The 22,245-nt window shown below is 47.5% G+C and overlaps 1 protein-coding gene across 6 annotated transcripts in view; it reads right to left on the bottom strand.

The window, feature by feature from the left end:
• Positions 1 to 3,088: 3,088 nt before the first annotated feature.
• Positions 3,089 to 22,245, bottom strand: part of SLX4 (SLX4 structure-specific endonuclease subunit) — a 65,116-nt gene continuing 45,959 nt past the window's right edge. For 5 of the 6 annotated variants that reach the window (XM_063934797.1, XM_063934795.1, XM_063934793.1 and 2 more), the window contains exons 14-15: positions 16,724 to 17,071; positions 3,089 to 3,593 (exon numbers count right to left, since the gene is read on the bottom strand). In XM_063934797.1, coding sequence (XP_063790867.1) covers positions 3,266 to 3,593; positions 16,724 to 17,071 — 676 coding nt within the window. In that variant the 3' untranslated portion in view covers positions 3,089 to 3,265. Of the gene's footprint in view, positions 3,594 to 9,065; positions 9,151 to 16,723; positions 17,072 to 22,245 lie in introns of all 6 variants that reach the window. The other variant, XM_063934798.1, reaches the window with a different exon arrangement.

The raw sequence follows: 22,245 nt of genomic DNA, 5'->3' as shown, positions 1-22,245 counted from the left end.
GCACGGTGCCTCGCTGCGCTCGGCACACTATTATATTCCCCCTCCAGGTCCACTGGGATGGTAAAGTATGAACAAGTTGGTTTCAATTAAAAAATAACTACGGAACCCCAAGAAAACCCACTGTAAACACAGGGAGAATATACAAACGCCACACAAAATCATTCAAAAGTATTAAAAACAGTGCAAACCATACATCCACAGTGCCAATATTACTGAGCGGTACGTACCGGGGAAACAGATGGCTGATGTTTGTAATCATTTTTTTCTTTGTTCTTACTTGTTTGGTTACATTTCACTGCACAATTTATATAATTACTTACAAAGAAACATTTATTGTAGATTAACCTGGAACATTGAACTTCTTTGGTGAGTGTCCTGTGCTCTTCCTCCCTCACTGTAACTTCTACATTTCATTACATATTAATACTAGATTGTTATATTTTACACTACAGCCTAAGACACAAACGTCATCCAGATTCCATGGCATACAGTTGATAAGTTAGCTTTTATTGACATATGTGCCATCCTGAAACTTTTACTAAATATATTTTGTTTTACTCTTTGTAGCTTTCTCCTGTGGTTTTCAGTCATGTATTTATATCATCAGCTGGAATTATTACTTTTGTTGTCCTTTCACCATCCCTCCTTATCGGCCTCCGGATACTGTTGTATTTAATGCAGAAAGCACAGCGGACTCTTCATTATCCTGGATAAACATTATGCTGTATAACAACACTTTTAATTTCATGATGTGGACACCATTTATAGACCCAGAAAATAATAATGTTTGCTCCTTTCCCATTAACAATCAATATTGCCCCCCATAATATAATTAATAAATAAATAAATAATATTGCTTATACAAACAACAAACGATATAAAAACTAGCGCTGTTATTGTTTTACAATTTGTTTAAAACAATCATAACTGGAGAATCCTGAAAACATATAGCTTCATCCAATTCTGTTCTCAAGTGGTCCAATGATATTGAAAAGACACTCACTTTTAAATTCAACCCCGCGTTCCTATAAAGGTATCTTTAAACCCATAGGCGGTGACTGTAGTTTGTGTCAAAAGCAGTGAACCGTAGGAATCACACTTACATTAGCTGTCAGTCTCGAATGCACTGAAAGGTTTCTTTTTAATCCCCCGCACAGTGTAGGCAGAAGGCAGGCAGACCGGTGTACCTAAAAAGCCACACAGATTTATTCATAAAAACATCAAGGACATGGATACTGCAACAGAACGTCCCACAGTCAAAGGATGGTCGTCACAGCATAAGAACTTCTTGTTTTAAACAAATTGTAAACAATAACAGCGCTAGTTTTTATATCGTTTGATGTTTGTATAGATTTATGTTTGGGAATTTTGGAGGGTAAATTCCACAGATTAAAAACCAGCAGCTTTTTGCAGCGCAGGGCTACAGACATTTTATTTTCTTGCAAATAATATTGCTTACTTAATATAGTTACACATTAATATGGTCCCTTTAATATATTCATAAAATTAGATTGCCACTTAAGATCATATTTATTTACGTCTCATTAATCAATAAGTGTATTGCACCTCTTCATATGTTGCTTGACCAGTCAGCTCTAGCGGTTCTCCCAGCGGCTCAGCCATTCGAAAATTATTTTTAGTAAATCTCCCCTTTGTGTGAACTAGTCTTACTGGACCTTAAAATCTGCTCATTGGGTATACTAGGTGGTACCCAAAAGAAACAGGAATTAATTAATGATTGATTGATTAATTCATTATTTATTTAGATATTTTGTCCAAACGTTTTTTCCATTGCTCAAAACATTTTTTAAGCTCATCTTCGTTGATGCCTTTTTAGTACTTTTGCCTTTTTTGTTTCACCTCTTCAATATCAGCATAACCTTTTCCTTTAAGGTCTCTTTTCATCCAAGGGAAAAAAAATAAATTGCAAGGGGTCCGATTCAGACCTGAACTAGCAATGCTAGTGTTATGTCTGACAGGTGTCTCCTGAAAAAGATATTCATATATGGCAGTATTTTGCATCGCAGATGGAAGCATCTTGTGATGTTATCCCAGTATAGATGGTGGACTGGTTGTCTCTCTGTTAGTTGCCTTTGGCCTCATTCAGCATGGATTGCAATTATAAAGCGTCTGGCACCCCCTCCCTCCGAGAATGCCCCTTCTGTCGGTCGCAGGACCCGTACTGGTTCCGTACATGTGCAGAACGGAGCCTGCACAGTTCCCGGATAATCGGGAAACTGCGCAGGTGAACGCTTATGCGATCCATCCTGAACAGCCCCTTTGTCCTCTGTGGTGTTTAATACAAACCTCCATTATAATGCAAGTCTTTTTCTCTTTACAACTTCGGGTATCCTGGGAGGTGACCTTGATGTCAAGTAACGTAATGAGCTCCGAAAGGAAAAAGTTAAGCATTGCACATTATCAACATATATTACTCATCTATTGCTTTGTTTGATTTTTTGTCTTTATTTCTTTTTCCCTAAATGTTTTTATTAGATCTGGAATTCCTAGATATGGAACATGTACAGTATAGGGTTGCTGGCTCATACCGGTGCATAGGGGTAAATGTATGAATGGTCGTTATGGGGGAGAAGCAGTATCAGCGCACGTTATGTGCACCAACACCGCTTCTCCCCCATGTATTACTGCGGTGGTGCGGGCACAGTGACAGGGGAGCCCCTGTCCATATCGGCGCTTCTATCTAAAAGATGGCACGCCGATATGAGGAAGCACCGTATGAACGGTCCGCAGCTCTGACCGTTCCAACAACTGCAGCTGTCGATTTCGACAGCTGCAGGTGCCGCTGTGAGCTCAGGGGGGCATCGCAGGAGGGGGGAGTTTTCACTCCCCTGCTTCAGCCGAAAAGATGTTTGTCGATGTATTTTCCTGCTTCGTCTCGGTAATAAGGCAAAACAGGAAGTGTTATAGCGGCATGGTCCGTGTTGCTAGAATACATTTACCCCCTAGTTCCCTGTAACTGAAATTTATTTTTCAAATTAAAGACCTTTCATGAATTAAAGAAAAAAAAAACCTTACCACGTACTCACTTCTGAAACTTGTTTGCGTCCTATTCAGAAGCTGGAAAACATTATACTTTTCTGGTATTTATTCCATATACAGTTAACATATACAAAACATTCACAGTTTACAAATTCATATACAGGGTTTTTTTAATCTTAAAATTCATAAACATAATTTCAGTTATTTTACGTTAAGTTATATGTACACTGATGGTTTAACTTATTTATCCCTGGTAGAAACGGACTCAGTGGCGTTTCCCCGCTTTCCTCCTTCCGTGGCTCTTCTTCTCCTTGCGGGCGGTGGCGGTGGTGAAGGTCACGCAGTGTGCATCGAGAAAGTCCAGCAGCTTCCCCGCAGCCAATTTAATCCCGTTCTGCTTAAGTTCTGAGTGTACGGCGGCTAGATCCAGGGGCTGATACAGCAAGATCCGCTTGTGCAGATCGGGCCGGCTCTCTATGAACCTCCGCACTGCCTCCGTTGTGAGTGCCTCTTTGCTGGCCACTTGAGAGGCTGCCACTGGCTCATCGTCTTCTTCGTCCGCAAACGCGGTTTCAAATTCATTGGCGTTGGAGCTGTAAAGAGAAACAGATAATGGTCTGCAGGTAGGTTTGCAATTCAGAGATCTGGAATTCTGGCCACAGACGATAGAGTGTAAAAAAAAAAAAAAAAAGAGTTACTTTTTTTTAACTCAGATAGTTGTTTACAAACACAGAGAGCAAGCGCCAACGTCAGTTCCAGGCCGTCGCCATACACAACAAGCTCCAACATCAGCTCCAGACTGCACGCCGTACACAGCAACTTCCAATATCGGCTCCAGGCTGTGCGCCATACACAGCACCAACATCACCTCAAGGCTGTGCACCATACAAAGAAAGCTCCAACATTGGCTCCAGGGTAAGCGCCATACACAGCAAGCTCCAACATCGTCTCCAGGGTAAGCGCCATACACAGCAAGCTCCAACATCGTCTCCAGGCTGCACGCCATACACATCAACTTCCAATATTGGCTCCAGGCTGTGCGCCATAAACAGCAAGCACCAACATCAACTCCAGGCTGCACGCCATACACATCATCTTCCAATATTGGCTGAAGGCTGTGAGCCATACACAGCAAGCTCCAACGCCGGCTCCAGGGTGTGCGCCCTACACAGCATCAACATCACCTCAAGGATGTGCACCGTACACAGAAAGCTCCAACATTGGCTCAGGGCTGTGCGCCGTTCACAGCAAACTGCAAAATTAGCACCAGGCTGTGCGTCATACACAGAAAGCTCCAACATTAGCTCAGGGCTGTGTGCCATTCACAGCAAGCTCCAACATCAGCACCAGGCTGTGGACTATACACAGAAAGCTCCAACATTGGCTCAGGGCTGTGCGCCGTTCACAGCAAGCTCCAACATCAGCACCAGGCTGTGCGCCATTCACAGCAAGCTCCAACATCAGCACCAGGCTGTGCACCATACACGGCAAGCTCCAACATCAGCACCAGGTTGTGCGCCATACACGGCAAGCTCCAACATCAGCACCAGGCTGTGGACTATACACAGAAAGCTCCAACATTGGCTCAGGGCTGTGCGCCGTTCACAGCAAGCTCCAACATCAGCACCAGGATGGGCGCCATACACAGCAAGCTCAAACATCAGCACCAGGCTGTGCGCCATACACGGCAAGCTCCAACATCAGCACCAGGCTGGGCGCCATACACAGCAAGCTCAAATATCAGCACCAGGCTGTGCGCCATACACGGCAAGCTCCAACATCAGCACCAGGTTGTGCGCCATACACAGCAAGCTCCAACATTGCTTTAGGCCATGAGTCATACACAGCAAGCACCCTACATATATATATATAATGTGTTAGGGGGCTGTGACCTTTCCCTTCGTGCACACACATCCTCTCAGAGACATAACACAGAGACACTACATGTAACACACAGGAGCTCACATACTATAATGTGATAGGGGGCTGTGACCCTTCCTCTCATACACGCACATCCTCTCAGGGACATAACACAGAGACACTACATGTAACACACAGGAGGAGCTCACATACTATAATGTGATAGGGGGCTGTGACCCTTCCTCTCATACACGCACATCCTCTCAGGGACACAAGTATCACACAGTACCTCACACACTATAATGTGATAGGGGTACTGTGACCCTTAAACTCATACACAAATATCCTTTCAGGGACATACAGATGGAGCCATCTTTATCTTGACCTTTAATAGGATTAATTTAGCCAGGGCAGTCGGACTTAATCCCCTGCTGTAATGACTTAATCACCTGATGTATTGTTCTCTCTGTATTGTACTGCATCTGAGAACAATAGATGAAGACCTTATGCTAATAAAGCATGGTGTGCCTAGGCGCAGCAGAGAAGCCAAGATGACCGTGGCTCCATCTGTAACACGGGGACACCACATGTAACACACAGTACCTCACACACTATAATGTGATAGTGGGCTGTGACCTTTCCCCTCATACACACACATCCTCTCAGGGACATAACACGGTGTGGACAGCACATGTAACACACAGTACCTCACACACTATAATGTGATAGGGGGCTGTGACCTTTCCCCTCATACACACACATCCTCTCAGGGACATAACACGGGGACAGCACATGTAACACACAGGAGCTCACACACTATAAAGTTATAGGGGGCTGTGACCCTTCCCCTTATACACAAATATCCACTCAGGGACATAACACGGGGACAGCACATGTAACACACAGTACCTCACACACTATAATGTGATAGGGGGCTGTGACCTTTCCCCTCATACACACACATCCTCTCAGGGACATAACACGGGGACAGCACATGTAACACACAGTACCTCACACATTATAATGTGATAGGGGGCTGTGACCTTTCCCCTCATACACACACATCCTCTCAGGGACATAACACGGGGACAGCACATGTAACACACAGGAGCTCACACACTATAAAGTTATAGGGGGCTGTGACCCTTCCCCTCATACACAAATATCCGCTCAGGGACATAACACGGGGACAGCACATGTAACTCACAGTACCTCACACACTATAATGTGATAGGGGGCTGTGACCTTTCCCCTCATACACACACATCCTCTCAGGGACATAACACGGTGTGGACAGCACATGTAACACACAGTACCTCACACACTATAATGTAATAGGGGGCTGTGACCCTTCCCCTCATACACACACATCCTCTCAAGGACATAACACGGGGACAGCACATGTAACACACAGTACCTCACACACTATGATGTGATAGGGGGCTGTGACCCTTCCCCTCATACACAAATATCCTCTCAGGGACATAACACGGGGACAGCACATGTAACACACAGTACCTCACACATTATAATGTGATAGGGGGCTGTGACCTTTCCCCTCATATACACACATCCTCTCAGGGACATAACACGGGGACAGCACATGTAACACACAGGAGCTCACACACTATAAAGTTATAGGGGGCTGTGACCCTTCCCCTCATACACAAATATCCGCTCAGGGACATAACACGGGGACAGCACATGTAACACACAGTACCTCACACACTATAATGTGATAGGGGGCTGTGACCTTTCCCCTCATACACACACATCCTCTCAGGGACATAACACGGGGACAGCACATGTAACACACAGTACCTCACACATTATAATGTGATAGGGGGCTGTGACCTTTCCCCTCATACACACACATCTTCTCAGGGACATAACACGGGGACAGCACATGTAACACATAGTACCTCACACACTATGATGTGATAGGGGGCTATGACCCTTCCCCTCATACACAAATATCCTCTCAGGGACATAACACAAGGACAGCACATGTAACACACAGTACCTCACACACTATAATGTGATAGGGGGCTGTGACCTTTCCCCTCATACACACACATCCTCTCAGGGACATAACACGGTGTGGACAGCACATGTAACACACAGTACCTCACACACTATAATGTAATAGGGGGCTGTGACCCTTCCCCTCATACACACACATCCTCTCAAGGACATAACACGGGGACAGCACATGTAACACACAGTACCTCACACACTATAATGTGATAGGGGGCTGTGACCTTTCCCCTCATACACACACATCTTCTCAGGGACATAACACGGTGTGGACAGCACATGTAACACACAGTACCTCACACACTATAATGTGATAGGGGGCTGTGACCTTTCCCCTCATACACACACATCCTCTCAGGGACATAACACGGTGTGGACAGCACATGTAACACACAGTACCTCACACACTATAATGTGATAGGGGGCTGTGACCTTTCCCCTCATACACACACATCTTCTCAGGGACATAACACGGGGACAGCACATGTAACACACAGTACCTCACACACTATAATGTGATAGGGGGCTGTGACCTTTCCCCTCATACACACACATCTTCTCAGGGACATAACACGGGGACAGCACATGTAACACACAGTACCTCACACACTATAATGTGATAGGGGGCTGTGACCTTTCCCCTCATACACACACATCCTCTCAGGGACATAACACGGTGTGGACAGCACATGTAACACACAGTACCTCACACACTATAATGTGATAGGGGGCTGTGACCTTTCCCCTCATACACACACATCTTCTCAGGGACATAACACGGGGACAGCACATGTAACACACAGTACCTCACACACTATAATGTGATAGGGGGCTGTGACCTTTCCCCTCATACACACACATCCTCTCAGGGACATAACACGGTGTGGACAGCACATGTAACACACAGTACCTCACACACTATAATGTGATAGGGGGCTGTGACCTTTCCCCTCATACACACACATCCTCTCAAGGACATAACACGGTGTGGACAGCACATGTAACACACAGTACCTCACACACTATAATGTGATAGGGGGCTGTGACCTTTCCCCTCATACACACACATCTTCTCAAGGACATAACACGGGGACAGCACATGTAACACACAGTACCTCACAAACTATAATGTGATAGGGGGCTGTGACCTTTCCCCTCATACACACACATCCTCTCAGGGACATAACACGGTGTGGACAGCACATGTAACACACAGTACCTCACACACTATAATGTGATAGGGGGCTGTGACCTTTCCTCTCATACACACACATCTTCTCAGGGACATAACACGGGGACAGCACATGTAACACACAGTACCTCACACACTATAATGTGATAGGGGGCTTTGACCTTTCCCCTCATACACACACATCCTCTCAGGGACATAACACGGTGTGGACAGCACATGTAACACACAGTACCTCACAAACTATAATGTAATAGGGGTCTGTGACCTTTCCCCTCATACACACACATCCTCTCAAGGACATAACACGGGGACAGCACATGTAACACACAGGAGCTCACACACTATAATGTGATAGGGGCTGTGACCTTTCCCCTCATACACACACATCCTCTCAGGGACATAACACGGTGTGGACAGCACATGTTTCACACAGTACCTCACACACTATAATGTGATAGGGGGCTGTGACCTTTCCCCTCATACACACACATCCGCTCAGGGACATAACACGGTGTGGACAGCACATGTAACACACAGGAGCTCACACACTATAAAGTTATAGGGGGCTGTGACCCTTCCCCTCATACACACACATCCTCTCAAGGACATAACTCGGGGACAGCACATGTAACACAGTACCTCACACACTATAATGTGATAGGGGGCTGTGACCCTTCCCCTCATACACACACATCCGCTCAGGGACATAACACGGGGACAGCACATGTAACACACAGGAGCTCACACACTATAATGGTAAAATGCTGCTACAGGGACAGGCATGGAACACTGGGACTTGTAATTCAGCAAGGTGTAATCTCCCCCCACCCCACAGCACAGAGGAGTGATGATGAAGATATTTTTCCCCATTAAGGTCACTTACAATCTAATTTTCCTCAGTCTCTCTGCACAGTATATTATACATGATAACTACAGACTGCCTTAGATTGTAAGCTCTAGAGAACAGGGCTCTCACCTGTTTCATTGTATCTTCCTGTAGTGTTAATACTGTATGTTCAGCTAGTCTCCCTGACTGTACTGTGCTCTGGCTTATGTTGCCACTATAAAATAAAGTATAACATTAATGGTAAAGATCCCTGTTCTGTTGCTTAACCTACAACTGCAGCAAACATGCTGCTGATTGTGTGGTAAAGCAGAATACAGCCTGCCAATACATCACACACCAGAGGTGCTGGGAGTAGATGAAATGTTCTATGTAACATTACTAAGCGCCATCACGTTGTTGTGCTAGTAAACTAAAGCTGGACATACATTAGGACGACCAGCATAAGATCCGATTCCACAGCTGATTTCCCTGCAATCCCCCCTGGGAGCCCTGACACATGATTTGGTTTCTATTCTACATATGATGAGACATATGATCTATTGTATGCTTCACCTAAGCACGTGATCGCTAAAAGACGTACAATGTGCACACAAAGCATCATACCACGCGTCTAAATCATACATTCGTACGCGATATCTACCTAGTGTATGGCCAGCCAAAGAAGTATGCTGCCACCTAGAGGTGAAGCTGGCTTAGCCACTGTGGTTGTAATGTGCACACGCTACACAGAAGGAGAAAATAAGAATTTACTCACCGGTAATTCTATTTCTCGTAGTCCGTAGTGGATGCTGGGACTCCGTAAGGACCATGGGGAATAGCGGCTCCGCAGGAGACTGGGCACAACTATAAAGAAAGCTTTAGACTACTGGTGTGCACTGGCTCCTCCCACTATGACCCTCCTCCAGACTTCAGTTAGGACACTGTGCCCGGAAGAGCTGACACAATAAGGAAGGATTTTGAATCCCGGGTAAGACTCATACCAGCCACACCGTATAACTCGTGATACAATACCCAGTTAACAGTATGAGAACAACTGAGCCTCTAAACAGATGGCTCAACAATAACCCTTTAGTTAAACAATAACTATATACAAGTATTGCAGACAATCCGCACTTGGGATGGGCGCCCAGCATCCACTACGGACTACGAGAAATAGAATTACCGGTGAGTAAATTCTTATTTTCTCTAACGTCCTAAGTGAATGCTGGGACTCCGTAAGGACCATGGGGATTATACCAAAGCTCCCAAACGGGCGGGAGAGTGCGGATGACTCTGCAGCACCGAATGGGCAAACTCTAGGTCCTCCTCAGCCATGGTGTCAAACTTGTAGAATTTAGCAAATGTGTTTGACCCCGACCAAGTAGCTGCTCGGCAAAGTTGTAGAGCCGAGACCCCTCGGGCAGCCGCCCAAGAAGAGCCCACCTTCCTCGTGGAATGGACTTTCACTGATTTAGGATGCGGCAGTCCAGCCGCAGAATGTGCAAGCTGAATCGTACTACAGATCCAGCGAGCAATAGTCTGCTTTGAAGCAGGTGCACCCAACTTGTTGGGCGCATACAGGATAAATAGCGAGTCAGTCTTTCTGACTCCAGCTGTCCTGGAAACATAAATTTTCAGGGCCCTGACTACGTCCAACAACTTGGAAGCCTCCAAGTCTTTAGTAGCCGCAGGCACCATGATAGGTTGGTTCAGATGAAAGGCTGATACCACCTTAGGGAGAAATTGGGGATGAGTCCTCAATTCTGCCCTATCCATATGGAAAATCAGATAAGGGCTTTTACATGACAAAGCCGCCAATTCTGATACACGCCTGGCCGAAGCCAAGGCCAACAACATGACCACTTTCCACGTGAGATATTTCAATTCCACGGTCTTAAGTGGCTCAAACCAATGTGACTTTAGGAAATCCAACACCACGTTGAGATCCCAAGGTGCCACTGGAGGCACAAAAGGGGGCTGAATATGCAGCACTCCCTTAACAAAAGTTTGAACTTCAGGTAGTGAAGCCAGTTCTCTCTGGAAGAAAATCGATAGAGCCGAAATCTGGACCTTAATGGAACCCAATTTTAGGCCCATAGTCACCCCTGACTGTAGAAAGTGCAGGAAACGGCCCAGCTGAAATTCTTCCGTTGGGGCCTTCCTGGCCTCGCACCACGCAACATATTTACGCCATATGCGGTGATAATGGTTTGCCGTTACTTCTTTCCTAGCTTTAATCAGCATAGGAATGACTTCCTCCGGAATGCCCTTTTCCTTCAGGATCCGGTGTTCAACCGCCATGCCGTCAAACGCAGCCGCGGTAAGTCTTGGAACAGACAGGGCCCCTGCTGCAGCAGGTCCTGTCTGAGCGGGAGAGGCCATGGGTCCTCTGAGATCATTTCTTGAAGTTCCGGGTACCAAGCTCTTCTTGGCTAATCCGGAACAATGAGTATAGTTCTTACTCCTCTTCTCCTTATTATCCTCAGTACCTTTGGTATGAGAGGAAGAGGAGGGAACACATAAACCGACCGGTACACCCACGGTGTCACTAGAGCGTCCACAGCTATCGCCTGCGGGTCTCTTGACCTGGCGCAATACTTTTCTAGCTTTTTGTTGAGGCGGGACGCCATCATGTCCACCTGTGGCCTTTCCCAACGGTTTACAATCATCTGGAAGACTTCTGGATGAAGTCCCCACTCTCCCGGGTGGAGGTCGTGCCTGCTGAGGAAGTCTGCTTCCCAGTTGTCCACTCCCGGAATGAACACTGCTGACAGTGCTAACACGTGATTTACCGCCCATCGGAGAATCCTTGTGGCTTCTGCCATCGCCGTCCTGCTTCTCGTGCCGCCCTGTCGGTTTACATGGGCGACCGCCGTGATGTTGTCTGACTGGATCAGTACCGGCTGGCTTTGAAGCAGGGGTTTTGCCTGACTTAGGGCATTGTAAATGGCCCTCAGTTCCAGAATATTTATGTGCAGGTTAGTCTCCTGACTTGACCATAGTCCTTGGAAGTTTCTTCCCTGTGTGACTGCCCCCCAGCCTCGAAGGCTGGCATCCGTGGTCACCAGGACCCAGTCCTGAATGCCGAATCTGCGGCCCTCTTGAAGATGAGCACTCTGCAGCCACCACAGCAGAGACACCCATGTCCTTGGAGACAGGGTTATCAGCCGATGCATCTGAAGATGCGATCCGGACCACTTGTCCAACAGGTCCCACTGAAAGGTTCTTGCATGGAACCTGCCGAATGGAATTGCTTCGTAGGAAGCTACCATCTTTCCCAGGATCCGCGTGCAGTGATGCACCGACACCTGTTTTGGTTTTAGGAGGCCTCTGACTAGAGATGACAGCTCCTTGGCCTTCTCCTCCGGGAGAAACACTTTTTTCTGTTCTGTGTCCAGAACCATCCCCAGGAACAGTAGACGTGTCGTAGGGACCAGCTGTGACTTTGGAATATTTAGAATCCAGCCGTGCTGTTGTAGCACCTCCCGAGATAGTGCTACCCCGACCAACAACTGCTCCCTGGACCTCGCCTTTATCAGGAGATCGTCCAAGTACGGGATAATTAAAACTCCCTTCTTTCGAAGGAGTATCATCATTTCGGCCATTACTTTGGTAAAGACCCTCGGAGCCGTGGATAGACCGAACGGCAACGTCTGGAATTGGTAATGACAATCCTGTACCACAAATCTGAGGTACTCCTGGTGAGGATGGTAAATGGGGACATGCAGGTAAGCATCCTTGATGTCCAGTGATACCATGTAATCCCCCTCGTCCAGGCTTGCAATAACCGCCCTGAGCGATTCCATCTTGAACTTGAATTTTTTTATATATGTGTTCAAGGATTTCAAATTTAAAATGGGTCTCACCGAACCGTCCGGTTTCGGTACCACAAACATTGTGGAATAGTAACCCCGTCCTTGTTGAAGTAGGGGCACCTTCACTATCACCTGTTGTGAATACAGCTTGTGAATTGCCTGTAACACTGCCTCCCTGCCTGAGGGAGTGGTTGGTAAGGCAGATTTGAGGAAACGGCGGTGGGGAGACGACTCGAATTCCAGCCTGTACCCCTGAGATACTACTTGAAAGATCCAGGGATCCACCCGTGAGCGAGCCCACTGATTGCTGAAATATTTGAGACGGGCCCCCACCGTACCTGGCTCCGCCTGTGGGGCCCCAGCGGCATGCTGTGGACTTAGAGGAAGCGGGGGAGGACTTTTGCTCCTGGGAACTGGTTGTATGCTGCAGCTTCTTCCCCCTACCTCTGCCTCTGGGCAGAAAGGACGCGCCCTTAACCCGCTTGCCCCTATTGGGCCGAAAGGACTGTACCTGATAATACGGTGCTTTCTTTGGCTGTGAGGGAACATGGGGTAAAAATGTAGACTTCACAGCTGTTGCTGTGGAAACGAGGTCCGAGAGACCATCCCCGAACAACTCCTCACCCTTATAAGGCAGAACTTCCATGTGCCTTTTGGAATCTGCATCTCCTGTCCACTGCCGAGTCCATAACCCTCTCCTGGCAGAAATGGACATTGCACTAATTTTAGATGCCAGCCGGCAAATATCCCTCTGTGCATCCCTCATGTATAAAAGTGCGTCTTTAATATGCTCTACGGTTAGCAATATATTGTCCCTGTCTAGAGTATCAATATTTTCCGACAGGGAATCTGACCATGCAGCTGCAGCACTGCACATCCATGCTGAAGCAATAGCTGTTCTCAGTATAACACCTGTGTGTGCATATATAGACTTCAGGATAGCCTCCTGCTTTCTATCAGCAGATTCCTTCAGGGCGGCCGTATCCGGAGACGGTAGTGCCACCTTCTTTGACAAGCGTGTGAGCGCTTTATCCACCCTAGGGGATGTTTCCCAACGTGCCCTATCCTCCTGCGGGAAAGGGTACGCCATTAGTAACCTCTTAGAAATTACCAGTTTCTTATCAGGGGAAGCCCACGCTTCTTCACACACTTCATTTAACTCCTCAGATGGAGGAAAAGCTACTGGTAGTTTTTTCTCTCCAAACATAATACCCTTTTTTGTGGTACCAGGGGTAACATCAGAAATGTGCAACACATTTTTCATTGCCTCAATCATGTAACGTGTGGCCCTACTGGAAGTTACATTAGTCTCATCGTCGTCGACACTGGAGTCAGTATCCGTGTCGACATCTGTGTCTGCCATCTGAGGTAGCGGGCGTTTTAGAGCCCCTGATGGCTTTTGAGACGCCTGGGCAGGCACAGGCTGAGAAGCCGGCTGTCCCACATTTGGTATGTCGTCAAACCTTTTATGTAAGGAGTCGACACTGTCGCGTAATTCCTTCCACAGCACCATCCACTCAGGTGTCGACCCCGCAGGGGGTGACATCACATTTATAGGCATCTGCTTCGCCTCCACATAAGCCTCCTCATCAAACATGTCGACACAGCCGTACCGACACACCGCATACACACAGGGAATGCTCTGACAGAGGACAGGACCCCACAAAGCCCTTTGGGGAGACAGAGAGAGAGTATGCCAGCACACACCAGAGCGCTATATAACACAGGGATCCCACTATAAATGAGTGTTTTCCCTTATAGCTGCTTATTTTATATATACTGCGCCTAAATTTAGTGCCCCCCCTCTCTTTTTTACCCTTGTGTAGCTTGACAACTGCAGGGGAGAGCCAGGGAGCGTCCTTCCAGCGGAGCTGGGAGGGAAAAATGGCGCCAGTGTGCTGAGGGAGATGGCCCCGCCCCTTTTCTGGCGGACTTCTCCCGCTTTTTCTGGAATTCTGGCAGGGGTATTTTTACACCTATATAGCCTTCCTGACTATATATGGTGTAGATTTGCCAGCCAAGGTGTCTTATATTGCCCTCAGGGCGCCCCCCCCAGCGCCCTGCACCCATCAGTGACCGGAGTGTGAGGTGTACATGAGGAGCAATGGCGCACAGCTGCAGTGCTGTGCGCTACCTTGTTGAAGACCGAAGTCTTCTGCCGCCGATTTTCCGGAACAATTCTTGCTTCTGGCTCTGTAAGGGGGCCGGCGGCGCGGCTCCAGGAACGAACACCAAGGTCGGGTCCTGCGGTCGATCCCTCTGGAGCTAATGGTGTCCAGTAGCCTAAGAAGCCCAAACTACCACCAGTTAGGTAGGTTCGCTTCTTCTCCCCTTAGTCCCTCGCTGCAGTGAGTCTGTTGCCAGCAGGTCTCACTGTAAAATAAAAAACCTAAAATATACTTTCTTTCTAGGAGCTCAGGAGAGCCCCTAGTGTGCATCCAGCTCAGCCGGGCACAAGAATCTAACTGAGGTCTGGAGGAGGGTCATAGTGGGAGGAGCCAGTGCACACCAGTAGTCTAAAGCTTTCTTTATAGTTGTGCCCAGTCTCCTGCGGAGCCGCTATTCCCCATGGTCCTTATGGAGTCCCAGCATCCACTTAGGACGTTAGAGAAATTACTAAATAACTAAAGAATCCATTAGGAACATAACCATATTATCATTATCGCCAAGTACTGTATTATAAACCATCATTTATTATGTATCTCTAGTATTATAGTCTCATCTATACATCCAGAGCTCTTACATTCATATGGGTTGGGTATTAATGCTGGCGGTATGGATGCAGGCGGTTACATGACCATCCGCGGCATCCCGACAGTGAGAATCAATACACCGGACAGGGGTAAAAATTTTACCCCTCTCCCCTCCCCTTTGGGGGTATTGACTAGGGATAACCCTCCGCATGGTGTCGGCTACGGGCCCTAACCCTAATCCCCATCCCGATACTCAGCCTTGGGATGTCGGCTGTCTGTGTTCCGGTGCCGGTCTCGTGAGGGGTGATGGGATTCCGACGTAGGTCACATGACTGCCAGCATCCCGACTGCTGGGATGCCAAATGCATCCCATTCATATCATTACACCTACCAACATCTATCAGGTCCCCCTTAAGAAATGTGCAAGTAGTAGTATTTGCTCAGCCCGTATTGATTGGGGCATTTCTCCCAGATATACAGATGGGTCCACATTTATCTTGACCTTTAATAGGATTAACTGAGACTGGCCAGTCGGACTTAATCCCCTGCTGTAATGACCTAATCCCCTGCTGTATTGTTCTCTGTATTGTATTGCAGTTGAGAACAATAGATGAAGGGTTTATGCTAATAAATTATGTTGTGCCTAGGCGCAGAAAACTAGTCAAGATAACCGTGGACCCATCTGTAAGTCTTCCCTCACAGTCCCACTTTCAGGAGGAATGCTTATCTTGTTTACATAAAATAGACTGTACGTGTAAAGGGGCCCATACACCAGTCATCTATCGGGGTATTCTGTCGATACCTGGGTCGGGGGATTGGCAAAATCTAACATGTTAGTCGCCAATTCCGACCCAAAACTGATCGGAATCGGTGAGTCGGGATTTTTAATATTCTGGATTTTGCTGATTCCCCCGATAAATGACTGCTCATCTGAGTCTGCCCCTTAGATGTATGGCCCTCATTGTTGATTTGGAGTTACAGTATTGTCTTTGCCGGTTCATTGTGTTTCTACAACATACTCGCGCAGCAGTCATGTCTCTCTCTCCACACTAACTCCTGTAGCCGGATCAGGCTATTAAACTATATCAATGAATCAGTGATAACACTTTTTTGTAGTATAGTGAAAAAGTGAAAGCCACTGAAATGGCTTTATAATTAAATGCATCAATATAATGGTTGTTCTACAGCGTAGTGTAGCTGTAACCACAATACTCATCTCAGATTCCTCCCATACATCCTACTGCTACCAAAAATAAAGTGTGAGATATGTAGGTGGCTTTACTTTGGTGCATGTCATTACCTGTGGGATAAGGAGGAGGTGTCACTTGCGGCCACAGAGGATGTAGTAGATTCCTGTGATGCTGTCAATGGCTGATCGTCTCCTGTGTCTGTTTCCTGTGCTGCACACACAGATGTCGTCTTCTTCCCTCTCTTCGGGTTGCTGGGAGCCTCAGTAGTGGCTCCATGTCTGGGTTTCCTGGGAACAGGCTGCGGCTCAGTCGGAGCTACGCTGCTGTGGACTCTCTGAGGGGGCTGAGATGTAGGGACGTCATCCTCAGAGTCCGAGCTCATGACCTGATGTGTATAACTGAAGATCTCTTTCAGCTTCAGCACCATCTGCTTCTTGGGGAGAGCCCGCACCCCGAATCTGGATGACGGGAGGGGAGATTAAATCCAGTGAGTAGAAAACTCTTAGCTCAGTGACGCGTCTCAGCTTGCAAAGTGTTAAGAACCAATAAGGTAAATGTCTCAGACACAATCATATCATAACACAGAAATGCCCTTTACAGACCCCCCCCCCCCCCTACCCTTGTGTAAGGCAATATGATAAAATGATGGCATGTGGTCATCGTGTGGACTGTTCATCTCATCATGTAATCAGCAGCACAATAATGGCCTGATTCTGAAAGTGAAAATTCGGATGGATCTCATGGATATATGAATAACGCGCATGCACCGTAGATAGACATTGCCGGCAGCGAATGCACCAGACGAGGTGCAGGAGTTTTAACGGGCTCCTCCCTCTTGTTAGTTGGGAGCTCCTCCCTAATAACAGCAGCATTCTATGCACGGGTGCTGGAGGATGAGGCAGCATGCAAAGCCGAATGTGTCTGCAAACTGTGAATGTGCGGCAGCTGACACACACAATTACATAAGTGTCCTCTTGGTGTGTAGCCAGGGTTGCAGCCTATTCTGAGTAGTTCGTATGGAGTGTCGACACCATTTGCAGTTGCATCCTCTGCACAAACAATGACAGCGGTGATGTCTGGGGGCGGGGCAATCACGTAAATGCATACTACTCGGGCACATAGTTGCTTAAGACTTGCGATCACTGTAGGCATCCAGAATTGTGACTGCATTACATGCGATTCAGGCCCAGAGCCAGCAGACAGTCTCACAATTTACACCAACGGTCCGCGTTGTGAGGAATGAAAACTTAATTGCAATAATGCACTGTCATTATCATCATTGCCAGACAGTTAGTGCGCAAATCACATGGGTACTAACGTCATAACAACAATACCTTTGAGTGGCGAAAATACAAAGTATAATAATAGAATTTTGGTACTCACCGATTCCACAGGGGACACTGGAGCTCAAGACACTGGGGTGTAGGCGGGTGGATGAGTGGAGCTGGCACTTTAAATTTAGTGTGACCGGGGACGTCTCAAAGTTTCCCCCATGGGTGGGAGAGCCCTGAGGAACCTGCAAAACCTTGCCATAGAATCAGAAGCCGCAAAAGTGTCACACCGGTAGAACCGGACAAAAATGTGAACAGGGGACCAAGTGGCGACGGGCAGAGTTGTAACTCAGAGGAGCCTCTATGAGCAGCCCAAGAAGCACAAACATGTGGAGTGCGCAGCGATGGTAGCAGGAGGCGGCCGAGTGCTAGCGAGGTAACCCTGATGTATGGTTAGACAGATCCATCTAGTCAACGTCTGCTTAAAAGCAGACCAACCCCGCCGAGCAGCATCGTAAAGCAAAAATAAGATTTTACTTACCGATAAATCTATTTCTCATAGTCCGTAGTGGATGCTGGGGACTCCGTCAGGACCATGGGGAATAGCGGCTCCGCAGGAGACAGGGCACAAAAGCAAGCTTTTAGGATCACATGGTGTGTACTGGCTCCTCCCCCTATGACCCTCCTCCAAGCCTCAGTTAGGTACTGTGCCCGGACGAGCGTACACAATAAGGAAGGATCTTGAATCCCGGGTAAGACTCATACCAGCCACACCAATCACACCGTACAACCTGTGATTTGAACCCAGTTAACAGTATGATAACAATGAAGTAGCCTCTAAAAAAGATGTCTCACAACAATAATAACCCGATTTTTTTGTAACAATAACTATGTACAAGTAATGCAGACAATCCGCACTTGGGATGGGCGCCCAGCATCCACTACGGACTATGAGAAATAGATTTATCGGTAAGTAAAATCTTATTTTCTCTAACGTCCTAGTGGATGCTGGGGACTCCGTCAGGACCATGGGGATTATACCAAAGCTCCCAAACGGGCGGGAGAGTGCGGATGACTCTGCAGCACCGAATGAGAGAACTCCAGGTCCTCCTCAGCCAGGGTATCAAATTTGTAGAATTTAGCAAACGTGTTTGCCCCTGACCAAGTAGCTGCTCGGCAAAGTTGTAAAGCCGAGACCCCTCGGGCAGCCGCCCAAGATGAGCCCACCTTCCTTGTGGAATGGGCATTTACAGATTTTGGCTGTGGCAGGCCTGCCACAGAATGTGCAAGCTGAATTGTACTACAAATCCAACGAGCAATAGTCTGCTTAGAAGCAGGAGCACCCAGCTTTTTGGGTGCCTACAATATAAACAGCAAGTCAGACTTTCTGACTCCAGCCGTCCTGGAATTATATATATATATATATATTTTCAGGGCCCTGACAACGTCTAGCAACTTGGAGTCCTCCAAGTCCCTAGTAGCCGCAGGCACCACAATAGGTTGTTTCAGGTGAAACGCTGACACCACCTTAGGAAGAAACTGGGGACGAGTCCGCAGTTCTGCCCTGTCCGAATGGAAAATCAAATATGGGCTTTTGTAAGACAAAGCCGCCAATTTTGACAATCGCCTGGCCGAGGCCAGGGCCAACAGCATGGTCACTTTCCACGTGAGATATTTCAAATCCACAGATTTGAGTGGTTCAAACCAATATGATTTGAGGAATCCCAACACTACGTTGAGATCCCACGGTGCCACTGGAGGCACACAAGGGCTGTATATGCAATACTCCCTTGACAAACGTCTGGACTTCAGGAACTGAAGCCAATTCTTTCTGGAAGAAAATCTATAGGGCCGAAACTTGAACATTAATGGACCCCAATTTGAGGCTCATAGACACTCCTGTTTGCAGGAAGTGCAGAAATCGACCTAGTTGAAATTTTTTCGTGGGGCCTTCCTGGCCTCACCCACGCAACATATTTTTACCACATGTGGTGATAACGTTGTGCGGTCACCTCCTTCCTGGCTTTGACCAGGGTAGGTATGACCTCTTCCGGAATGCCTTTTCCCTTAGGATCCGGCGTTCAAACCGCCATGCCGTCAAACGCAGTCGCGGTAAGTCTTGGAACAGACAAGGTCCCTGCTGGAGTAGGTCCTTTCTTAAAGGCCGATGCCACGGTTCCTCTTGGAACAGACATGGTACTTGCTGAAAGCAAATCCCTTCTTAGCTCCCGAGGCCATTAGTCCTCTGTGAGCATCTCTTGAAGTTCCGGTTACCAAGTCCCTCTTGGCCAATCCGGAGCCACGAGTATAGTTCTTACTCCTCTATGTCTTATAATTCTCAATACCTTGGTTATGAGAAGCAGAGGAGGGAACACATACACCGACTGTTACACCCACGGTGTTACCAGGACGTCCACAGCTATCGCCTGAAGGTCTCGTGACCTGGCGCAATACCTGTCCCATTTTTTGTTCGGGCGGGACGCCATCATGTCCACCTTTGGTCTTTCCCAACGGTTCACAATCATGCGGAAAACTTCCCGATGAAGTTCCCACTCTCCCGGGTGGAGGTCGTGCCTGCTGAGGAAGTCTGCTTCCCAGTCGTCCACTCCCGGAATGAACACTGCTGACAGTGCTATCACATGATTTTACGCCTAGCGAAAAATCCTTGCAGTTTTGCCACTGCCCTCCTGCTTCTTGTGCCGCCCTTTCTGTTTACGTGGGCGACTGCCGTGATGTTATCCCACTGGATCAATACCGGCTGACCTTGAAGCAGAGGTCTTGCTAAGCTTAGAGCATTATAAATTTGTTCTTAGCTCCAGTATATTTATGTGGAGAGAATTCTCCAGACTTGATCACACTCCTTGTGTGACTGCTCCCCAGCCTCTCAGGCTGGCCTCCGTGGTCACGAGCATCCAATCCTGAATGCCGAATCTGCGGCCCTCTATAAGATGAGCACTCTGTAATCACCACAGGAGAGACACCCTTGTCCTTGGATATAGGGTTATCCGCTGATGCATCTGAAGATGCGATCCGGACCATTTGTCCAGCAGATCCCACTGAAGAGTTCTTGCGTGAAATCTGCCGAATGGAAGCGCTTCGTAATAAGCCACCATTTTTACCAGGACTCTTGTGCAATGATGCACTGACACTTTTCCTGGTTTTAGGAGGATCCCGATTAGCTCGGATAACTCCCTGGCTTTCTCCTCTGGGAGAAACACCTTTTCCTGGACTGTGTCCAGAATCATCCCTAGGACCAGCAGACGTGTCGTCGGAACAACTGCGGTTTTGGAATATTTAGAATCCACCCGTGCTGTCGTAGAACTACTTGAGATAGTGCTACTCCGACCTCGAACTGTTCTCTGGACCTTGTTCTTATCAGGAGGTCGTCCATTTTCTTTGAAGACGAATCCTCCTTTCGGTCATTACCTTGGTAAGGACCCGGGGTGCCTTGGACAATCCAACGGCATCGTCTTGAAACTGATAGTGACAGTTCTGTACCACGAACCTGAGGTACCCTTGGTGAGAAAAGGCAAATTTTGGGACATGGAGGTAAGCATCCCTGATGTTCCGGGACACCATATAGTCCCCTTGTTCTTTGCTATCACTGCTCTGAGTGACTCCATCTGGATTTGAACCTTTGTAAGTGTTAAAATTTTTCAGATTTAGAATAGGTCTCACCTAGCCTTCAGTACCACCATATAGTGTGGAGTAATACCCCTTTCCTTGTTGTCGGAGGGGTAATTTTATTATCACCTGCTGGGAATACAGCTTGTGAATTGTTTTCAATACTGCCTCCCTGTCGGAGGGAGACATTGGTACAGCAGACTACAGGAACCTGCGAGGGGGGAAACCTCTCGACATTCCAATCTGTACCCCTTGGATACTACTTGTAGGATCCAGGGGTCCTGTACGGTCCCAGCGTCATGCTGAGAACTTGGTAGAAGCGGTGGAGGGCTTCTGTTCCTGGGAATGGGCTGCCTGCTGCAGTCTTCTTCCCTTTCCTCTATCCCTGGGCAGATATGACTCTTATAGGGACGAAAGGACTGAGGCTGAAAAGACGGTGTCTTTTTCTGCAGAGATGTGACTTAGGGTAAAAAACGGTGGATTTTCCAGCAGTTGCCCTGGCCACCAGGTCCCATGGACCGACCCCAAATAACTCCTCCCCTTTATACGGCAATACATCTTTGTGCCGTTTGGAATCTGCATCACCTGACCACTGTCGTGTCCATAAACATCTTCTTGCAGAAATGGACATCACATTTACTCTTGATGCCAGAGTGCAAATATCCCTCTGCGCATCTCGCATATATAGAAATGCATCCTTTAAATGCTCTATAGTCAATAAAATACTGTCCCTGTCA

This window comes from Pseudophryne corroboree, chromosome 7 (genome assembly GCF_028390025.1).
Source record: "Pseudophryne corroboree isolate aPseCor3 chromosome 7, aPseCor3.hap2, whole genome shotgun sequence".
Taxonomy (NCBI): Eukaryota; Metazoa; Chordata; class Amphibia; order Anura; family Myobatrachidae; genus Pseudophryne; species Pseudophryne corroboree.
Note: the sequence above shows the minus strand (reverse complement) of the source record. Positions and strands in the feature narration are given on the sequence as shown.